Consider the following 10,706-nt stretch of genomic DNA (forward strand, 5'->3'; position numbering starts at 1 on the left):
ATGATCATATACAGTGGAGGTGGTAGATACCAGGTGGACTAGGCAGGGACGTGCTGGCCATTGGGAAAAGCGGGACAACTCCCGAACGGCCGATTAATTACCGGCCGGTCCAGGCCGGCCATTAGGCCTAACAAAGTAAATCGTCACTGTCGGGCAGAAACCTCGTATCTCCAAGTTCCAAATGTATTTTTTTTTTCGCAAAGCAAAGCCCTGCTTCATCATACAAGGCCGTTGCACAAAAGTAGTGAAAACAGCAGATCTACAAGCACACAACGCCTCGCGGTGCGAGGCGTTGTGTGCTTGTAGATCGGCTGTTTTCACTAGTTTAAATCATTTTTAAAATGATAATACAAAACAAACGGTTTTGGACATACAAGGTTTCCACCCGACAACGACAAAATACAACTCATGTACAGTAATTGGCCCACTGGCTTGTCACTTGTCATGATCTGAAATGGCACATCTTTGAGTAGCAGCAGTGCTATAGAGAGAGATCTCTCTCTATAGCGCGCAATGAGGGCCTCTCCAACTCTTTTTCCCGGGCTGAATCAGGGGCCCAGCATGTCCCTGGGACTAGGGCAGCGAGTGTGGTTAGGGGAGTTGCGGGGTAGCAGACTAACACACCAGGGACGCATGGAGGGTGTGGGCTGGGTATATGGGGCGGGGGGGTTACAGATGGATAGACTGGAGGGACAGAAAGAGGGAAAGGGAACAAGAATGGACAGGTTGGATGGAGTGAGATGTGTCTGGGAAGGACGCATCAGAACAGTTGAAGCAGGTGGTCGAGGTTGATGGAGGTGGTGATGTGGTCAACCTAAATGCCCAACCACCTGCTTCATGAGAGGTGTTGAAGGAGCAGCTTGGTTGTTTCAAATTCGAGAGGAATAGCACAATACCAATTAGAACGTGAGCTTGAAAAAAAGAAGAAGAAATGCTATAAGTAACCGATCCTTCATGCAAAGGTTTCTGTAGATGTATATACCTTAATTGATCCCATGGGGGACATTCAGCAACCAGAAGCAGCACAGCAGTTAAGATCAGATACAGGTACTGCAAAATACAGTAGAGTAGGGTAAAGAAATACCATCAATAATGAACAAATAGTAATCCCAATATATACAAAAATAGGCCTATAGACTCCATCAGATGCCAAGCATGGCCAGAAAGTTACAAGCCGCAGGAGAAAAAGAAAGAAAGAAAGTTAACTGCAGAGCTGCTCCAAAGCACATCCATAACAATATGTGATTCTGCAGTGCAGCTCTCTGCTCTCATGAGTGCTACCATACAGTATGATTGTTTAATAGTGTGAAAGAACAATCAATTCAGCTGACAGCAATCCTGGGAATGGAAAGAACAGAATACATACCTGAAACCACACAGCTGAAGTTCAGCCAGGGAATGCTCCACATTCCCTGGGCCCATTGGATGGGATTACAGCACTCTGTGTCAGGGCCTTCACTCACAAGTGTCCTACTCTCATTGAATGGTATCCAAATCTCATGTAACATTTTGATGAGTATCTTTAGTGGCACGTTGGTCACAGCAGGAAGGGATTCTGTTTCCCCTGACTGTGTCTCTCCTTTCAAATGCTATCACTTCTCTATTTTACTGTATGATGAATTAGGGTATTTTGTGGTAAACGGTACTTAGCTAGCTTCTTATGTTACAGTGAAGGAACAAATGGTGGAATCAAGAGGCAAGGCTTACTTGAGGGTACGGGATCCACAGAAACTCAGAGAACATTGCTCCAAGCCTTCAGAGAACACAGGTGCAGTAATTAAGTAATTTACTCATCAAACTGGACACCTTGAAATCCCCAAGGTAGCCTTCTGCCTTGACCAAAAAAAGAAAAGAAAAAACAAGCTATTCTTTGATGCTGAGGTTTTAGATTTGTTTTGCTCCTTTTGAAGTTCGGGTTTCGTCACCAGGGTCATATAAAATCAATGGGGTAATCACATGTAGCACTAGAAATGTCATCTACTGTATATGTGAAAGTGTCCATGTGGGCTCTCATATATCAGTAAGAAAAGGCCATGATGAAAAACAAGGATTTCAGAACACAAGAATATACTATATAAGTAATAACCAGGTTGGGAACCAAGCCCAGTAGCTGTTCACTATTCTCAAGCTAGACATTTGGTGTCTTCTTTACAAGATACATGGTATTGAGGTTATCATTCGCCCCAGGGGGAGATGTTAATGTGCAGCTTTTTAAAAGAGAGGCTTTTTGGATATATATTCTGGACACGTTAGCACCTAATGGTCTCAACATGGACTTTCAATCGATGATTTGACTAATGTACTATTGGCGCTGGTCTTCATTCATCCTACTCTATATAAGACATAATTTAACCAGTTTTGTATTTGCGAGAGAGAGAGAGAGAGAGAGAGAGAGAGAGAGAGAGAGAGAGAGAGAGAGAGAGAGAGAGAGAGAGAGAGAGAGAGAGAGAGAGTTGTCTTCTTGGACACCTCTTTGAATTTGAATGAACAGGTAGCCTGTGTTGTGAAGGGGTTATATTAAAAAATATATATTACCTTATTATCACCTTTTGGCTGTGATACCCAGTTAACCCTTTCTCGACTATAGATGGTTCAAAATGCGGCTGCAACTGGAACATAGAAAACACAGCATGTTACCCCTGTTCTGGCTCACCTGTATAGTTTACCAGTGAATTACAAAATTGATTAGCTCCACAATACAAGACTGATCTGCTAACTCATCCTCTCAACATGATGACATATGTTTTCTGTTTGTTCGACTGTTAACACTGTGTGTGTGTGTGTGTGTGTGTGTGTGTGTGTGTGTGTGTGTGTGTGTGTGTGTGTGTGTGTGTGTGTGTGTGTGTGTGTGTGTGTGTGTGTGTGTTCTTTCTTACCTCAATTAAAGACATGTTTCAGATTTTGTTAACTTCTTATTTTCACTTTTGTCTGAATGGTAAAGCATTTAGAATATCGGTCAGAACAACCAGAATCATCTTTATTGTAACATCACAGGTTTAATTCAGGTGTAAAACAGCAGGTGAAATTATTTTGCGCAAGCTCCAGATTTGTTGTTATTCTGATCATTATTATATATTGATGATAATTGAGGTAAGAACACAGATATAGAACAGCTTCTTTGAGTTCATTAGTTCAGTGGTTCTCTCAGGATGTAGGGGTGGTCCTTGGGGGGTTCCAGGGGACCCCAGCTAAATTAGTTAATAGCTAATCAAAATCAGTTCAGCCACTTTAACCCTACTTTATACGTCCACTTTTCTAAATATCTGATCTCCCATAACATTGAGGAGTTATGAGCTTACATAGACTATTTTTTATATATTTTGAGGATTGTCTTCTCTCTCTCTCTCTCTCTCTCTCTCTCTCTCTCTCTCTCTCTCTCTCTCTCTCTCTCTCTCTCTCTCTCTCTCACACCACTGCATTTAGTGACCTATATAGAGAGTTATTGGTGAACCTATTGCATTGGTTCCAGGGGTCCTTTAGGGAGTTCCTGGTCTCCAGCTAAATGAAAGGAACCAAATGGACCCTTATGGTATAACCCAGAGAGTGTACAGATGTACAGTATACACTCTCATTTGTAGGATACACTCTCAATTAAATTAACATTGATTTTACAATATAAATTGGGGTCTCAGAGATAGAAATAGCTTACCATTAAATGGGGGTCCGCAGCCTAATGCATGTCAAACTGGGGATCCTTGAAATTAAAATTGTTGGGAATCACTGCTACTGCTAGAGCCATACAATCTTATCTTATGGGGGTCCGCGGGCTAACAAGTGTCAATTTGGGGGTCCTTGACATGAAAAGGTTAGAGAGGCAGTGACCTATTGATTTCAGAACATGTGTCTCGGCATAACACTGGCGCGCGTCTCAGCAGCAGTCATGCATCACAGGCTGGCGCCGCTGCCCCTGCACTTCCACAACATCAGGTGTAATGTTACTGTTTGTTGTGGCCTAAACTTAAGCCTAATAGGCTGCGTCTTTGAAAGCAGCACAACATCACTTCACTCAACCGCGAGGATCTGCATATTCATTGAGCGGCGACGTTAACCAGAAGAAGCATGGTTTGGCTAATTGTCTAATTAATTAGTGGATCCCAAACTTTTTAGCTTTAGATGTTTGCCCGGGACCCAAACTATAGGCCTATAAAAGAAAACAGCTTCGCGACGCGTTCTGAGCTTGTATATCGGCTATTTTCACTATTATGGAATTTCTTTGATTTTAACTTGATCTCTTCATGAAATTACTGTTGATTAGTTTTATTCATGAATAGCCTAATTTTGCTTTTTTGGGAAAGTTTTTTTTTTTAATAATCTAGGAAACAAAAAATAAAGGGACCAATAAAAATGTCAACCGGTGGTCTAAATGTCATAGCAGTTTGCTACTTCCTCTGACCATAGATAAAATACAAATAACTAGGCTATCAAGCATAGGATAGGTCAAATGATGTAGGCCTGGGCTATTTGTGTGAAGCTAAAATTGTTTGTTGAATGAAAATAGCTGCTAGAATTCAGGATAGGCCTATGTTATTATTAGTGACACTTCCATCGTAGTCTAACAGAATTATGTCTTAACGTCCATGCGAAAAATTGGAATATGGTCAAATAAAGAGAAGTGGTAGCTCATCCATTCCACACAGCGTGGACGACTTGACGCGCCTTATCCTATTGGCCAATGTTTTGGATGGACTTTTGGAGAGAAGTGACAGGTAGACGCCTTCAGCTCAGCTCAGTCTCAAGACAGGTTGACTTGTCTTCTAAGGTCCTCAGTCACCAGCCAGCTAGAGCAGCATCACAAGCAGCTATATAGGCATCCTTTTTAACAGGATCACATTAAATCTACATGCTAGCCAAGGGGATGAATCCCACTTCATTGACATCGACGCCATTTTCGGTTGAGGACATTCTGAAGCAGGAGCATCATCATCATATATATAATAATAATGGAGTATTTTTGCCACATCAAACTACACAGGTGCCCCATCACCAGGCCTGCACGCACCGTGCCTCTCGAAGCCTGGACTTCTTTGACTACCAGCAGAAGCAGTGCGTCCCAGGGTCAGGGATGCAGGGGAAACTCACCTTCAACAGTCTGAATAATAAGGGACATTCAGCCGCAGAAGAGGAGATCAGCAACGAAGGTGAGTTGTCAAATAGCCTAGGCCTCAAGATAATATTCCCCCCATATCATAGTCTATTGAAATAGCCCACAGTGGGAGAAAGTCATTAGGCATATAGGCCTAGGCCTACTGTCACTCTGGACTATTAGTGCAATTTAAAATGATAACATAATAATAATAAAGTATCAACACAGCTCAATGAATGGATTAATGTATTTTATCTGTCTTATTTAATCGTGGTATAGCCTGATCATATTTACCAGAAAATAAATCCTAAATATTGAGGAATTAAAAAAGTGGCAAAAGATTATAGCTAGGCCCTAGTCTGTATACAGTTCAGGTCAAGGCCGCAAAGGTTTCATATAGGCTGACTGTTTTCTGTCTCTATATTGTTTATGTTGCAGAAATGTGCAGCCTTGACAGTTCACTTGATTTCGAGAAAACGACGTCGCACGACGACGACGACGCGACGGAGAAAAGCAAGCCCAGGCTGCGCAGAAAGCCTCGGGTTCTCTTCTCCCAGTCCCAGGTGTTGGAGCTGGAGAGGCGCTTCAAGCAGCAGCGCTACCTCTCGGCACCGGAACGGGACCACCTGGCCGGCCTGCTGAAACTCACCTCCACGCAGGTCAAGATCTGGTTCCAGAACAGGAGATACAAATGCAAGCGCCAGCGTCAGGACAAGTCGCTGGAGATGGCAGGCTACGCGCCTCCGCCCAGGAGGGTGGCAGTGCCCGTGTTGGTGCGGGACGGCAGGCCGTGCGCCGGCGGCTCTCATCACGCAGCAGCGCCGTACAACGTGACAATTGGACACTACAACTCGGTGTTTGGATATGGCAACGGAGGCTTGTATCATCATGGTTACAACTGTCACAATGTTTCACTGGCCTCGTCTTCGGGGAGGCCTGCGCATTCAATCCAAACCAACACTCTGTCTAATAACCAGCTGGTTGACATGATTGAGAATGCGGAGGGAGGCTTCGGCCAAGGACACTTTCAAGCTTCACTACCGGGTGTGAGAGCCTGGTAAGAAATGATTCTAGAACGGTGGTTTTCAACCAGTGGTCCTTGAAGGGATTCCAGGTGGTCCCCAGCTAAATGATGGAGAGTTGGTAACCATATCAATGACGCATTTGGTTTCATTTTACGCTCTCAAAAGTTAAATTATTGTTAAACACCTGCTGCTTACTTTACAAAACGTTTGCCTGTTCTCTCCACATCAATAAAGCATGCATGGAATTGGGGACAAATCCAAGGACAACGAAATATTCAAAGTTTTTGGTCTGAGAGGCTAAATCTCATCAAATGGTGGTCCAAATGGTGGTCCGCGAATGCTGAATAAATAATGGGCCTTGGTGTGAAAAAGTTTGAAAACCACTGTTCTAGGAAAATTAGGCAATTTCTTGCATGTAGAATATTACATTTTGTGTATTATATTTCGTATTATTTTTTATTTTTATAATCTGGCCTATATAGTTCCTATGCTGGAAATATTGGCTGCAAATAAATGGATACAGTCTTGCCATCTATAGCCCACTATTTTTAGAATGCAATGTTTAATTATGTACACTTTTTCCCTTTTTAAATTGTTATATTAAATATAGCCTCCTAGGCTATATAAATGTTACAAATCATGTTAAAAACGTGACCTTGTTTTGTCCATTTATAGCAAAATTTACAACACAAGCTTGATTTATTTTTGTTGTGACTATAAAGGCTTAAAAATAGAATTAGGCTAGACATAAAAACAATTATAGACGATTCACACCAAACATTATTTTATTATAGTTAATTAAATGTAAATGTTCTCTCCATTAAATAAATACAAATTATAATTATAAGCAAAGTAAATTATTAAGCTACGCTTTTATTTTAAGGAAACGAACAGGCTATAGATGTCTTTTGAATTATTATTATCTTATAATTATTAAAAGTGTGCATACAGACTTGAGCGTAAACCTTTACACACATAAAACAGAAATCGGACCTATATTTCACCCGAAAACATTGTAGCCTAATGTTTAAGGTTTAACCGTTTAAGCTTTTTAACTTTAGTCTAGCTGTAAAACGCCATAGGTAGGTCTAGTCTATTAGGCAGGCTACATATTAAACTGTCACCGGTATTATTTTAAAACACGTTTTGTTATCAAAGAATCCCATCACTTGCTAATGGATAATGTGATACCAATAGACTACTATCTGATGCAATCTAAATGCGATAATAACCGCGCTCATTATTTGTCCATTGACAAAGCTGCCGAACAATTCCACCTGCGATAAGGCCGAAGAGCTTGTCCTGTCGCGGGGCTTTGCTGGGTAAACAAACTCGCAGACACAGTGGCTCTTTGCTTTTTAACTTTCAATCAAACCAGGAAACAGCCTGAGAGCCTCCAATCTGGCCTGTCAGTCTCAGTCAGCGATAGGCCTATATTGCCTAAACACTCTTGCACCTAATTTATATACATAGGCGTACCGCCTATAGGCTATTCCCCAATTTCCTACAAAATTAGGGTTATGTGATGGCCGTTAAACAAAAAATAAATAAAAGGACAGTTTTGCTCAGCATCCCAGTGAACACTTACTTTTATTTTGCATAAATGTCCATATGCGTTATATAATAACACACACACACACACACACACACACACACACACACACACACACACACACACACACACACACACACACACACACACACACACTTGATCATAATTTTATATATACATTTCATTTTATATATATATATATATATATATATATATATATATATATATATATATATATATATATATATATATATATAGACACACACACACACACACACACACACACACACACACACACACACACACACACACACACACACACACACACTATCTCCATAACCATTAGGCTACTCAATTAGATGAGCCTGAGGTGGTTAAATGAGTGGCAAAGCCCTGTGGGACTACAAATAACCTGGCAGTGGAGTGAAGGCTCAGATAAGGACAGACACAGTGGCTGTAGACAGAAAGGAGACAACACACTCTTGAGCATGATCAGATAAGGTGTGTGTGTGTGTGTGTGTGTGTGTGTGTGTGTGTGTGTGTGTGTGTGTGTGTGTGTGTGTGTGTGTGTGTGTGTGTGTGTGTGTGTCTGGTGTCCATTGTCTTGCCTTCTGTAAAGTTTCTCAAACTTAAACATGCATGCATTGGGTAATTTTGCAATGTTGGCAGCAAATCTTTCACAGATAATTTTTTAAATAATATTAACACACAATATTATCCTCTCAAACCCCTTTGTCATTTAACCAGTTTAGAGGGACACTTTCCATATTATCCTAGATCATTTGGTTAATGGTGCGTTACATTTAAGCATGTTATCACTTCCTTGAATAATATTATTATTACGCATCAATTTACAGGCTCGCTTGTAGAATACAATTTACCATTCAGGGATTGACGCTCTTATCCAGAGTGACTTACAAAAGTGCAAGATCAGAGTAAATGCATGAACCCTCAACAAATGACAAAGTAAATATTAACTTAAGCAGAGTGCAAAGAAAAACAATGTAGTGCTTCAAAGTAATAGGATACCAGGTAAACATAGATCCTAGCTAAGATATGTCTAAATAACATGCAAACATTCTAGCATTTGTGGCAAACAGTATTCTGTCAAATGACATTGGCTATATGAACAAGTAACTAATAAACATATTTTCAAAGTATAACTATCATCTATCACAAAACAAAGGACTGCTGCAGGGTCAGGTGAGTTGTCAGACAGCAGTGTGAAATAGGGATTGACTCTGCAGTCCTGCCTGAGGGAGGAAGTAATTCCACAGGGAGCCATATGAGTGAGAAGAGTGCACACTTTTTGAATCACTGGCCAGGGTGTTTCAGGGAAGGGACGAATAGGCATGTGTTACTGTATCTGATCTACGGTAAGTGAGCAGGAAGGGTTGTGGATCAGGTCCTGAATACAAAGGGATGAAAATTACTCTTGACTGCCAATCATCTGTGTTTGAATTTGATGAAAACTGGATCCACTGAAGGGAATGCAAAAGGGGAGAAATCTTTTTGGGGAGGTTGAAGACCATGAGGCATCCTGTATGTAGGGGTTTGAATGAGCACGCCGGCAGACCAGAAAGGAGGGAGTTAATTGCAACAGTCAAGTCTGGAGATGACCAAAGCAAACCCACAGAATCTAGTGATCCCTGCAATTTGTGCCTTAAAGACCCACTCGACCCAAAATTATTATTAAGTCGCAGTTTACCATGAGAAATGTCGCAGCTTGTCTCCGTCTGTCTGCGTCAGTCAGTCAGTACACATTTTTACAGTCTATGGGTTGGTTCCCTTGTCACTGTGACATCACAGCCAGGTGATATCACAGGTGACATCACCTATATAAAAGTCCATATATGGGTATTCCCCAGAATCCTTTTTATGCCCATATAAGATCCCTGATCAATATATATCACTGGCCAGATAGCCAAGACATGGCCCATATCTGTGTGACTTGTTCAGATAGGGATCTCCATGTATGGGCATAAAATATATTGTATGTATATGAAATATTATTAATAAAGGATCAAATAAAATATATCCATATAAGGGCATTCCCAGAAACCCAAATCCCTTTTATGCCCATATACAGATATTTCTGATGTCATCAATCCCAGGCCCTAACTGGGCGTCTTACTAGTTTGTAGTAGTAGTAGTAGTAGTTGCGACCTCGCGTATGTTTGAAGCTTATCTATGAAACTTCTGGTGGTTTTAAAGGACAGCTGACTCTAATATAGGTTCTTGGCAGCTGGAACAAGAGTCTCCAGGGTGCTGTCGAAGGAAAGACCCTGCAGGAGGCAGGACTTTCCAGGTAAGAGAACTCATGTCTGCATTGAGCTTGAGGTGGTGGAAAGACATCCAGAAGATCTGCTTAGCCTTAAAAAAATGCTTCATGAACTCAACAGCTCATACTAACTCATATTCATGCATGTGCACACACAGATGCGCACCTGCCTTATATACAAAAGTACATTTATTGGGTTTCAAGACATTTTGAATTAAATTTGCAATTAAATTCAGCAGAAAAACCTACACTTCTCAGTGAGAACATAAGATTAGCCAATTGAACCAATATTGTCATGGATTTTAATAAGATATAATCTTTGACATATGTTGATTATCAGTAGGCTATATGCTTTAACTGTGATAGCATGTTTACTTATATAAGAAAAGCCTTTACTAAAATAGTTGCCATGCACGCACACTGCATGGCCATTCTGTTGATATTTAATTTGGCTTAAAATGTGTTAGTGCATCTGTGTGTGCACACATACACTGTGCCATGTGTTTGAGGGCTCAATTAGTGCTTTTTCAAGGACCAAGATGAAGAGTCAGTGGCAGATGTATCATCTCATTGTAGTCGTTCAATGCCAAGGGCTTTATTTCATAGGCTTATAAGGTGCAGAAAAGAGTTGGGGGAAAAGGGCAGAAAATACAAGAGATAACAGAGAGGTGACCTGTGTCGAATCTGTAGATGCAATTACATCATTGTAGTCTGTGGAATTACTATGTGACAATTATCAGATTTAGGTGATTTCACAATAATGCC

The 10,706-nt window shown here is 41.0% G+C and overlaps 1 protein-coding gene across 1 annotated transcript; it reads left to right on the plus strand.

Moving 5' to 3' along the window:
- Nucleotides 1–561: 561 nt before the first annotated feature.
- On the plus strand, nt 562–6,144 carry nkx2.7 (NK2 transcription factor related 7; the record flags this gene model as incomplete). The annotated part of the gene is made up of 3 exons (XM_080738544.1): nt 562–735; nt 4,973–5,138; nt 5,522–6,144. 3 exons carry the CDS (start codon nt 562–564, stop codon nt 6,142–6,144), a joined length of 963 nt encoding a protein of 320 aa, XP_080594670.1.
- Nucleotides 6,145–10,706: the final 4,562 nt, after the last annotated feature.

This window comes from Nannobrachium achirus, assembly GCF_963921795.1.
Source record: "Nannobrachium achirus genome assembly, chromosome: 12".
Taxonomy (NCBI): domain Eukaryota; kingdom Metazoa; phylum Chordata; class Actinopteri; order Myctophiformes; family Myctophidae; genus Nannobrachium; species Nannobrachium achirus.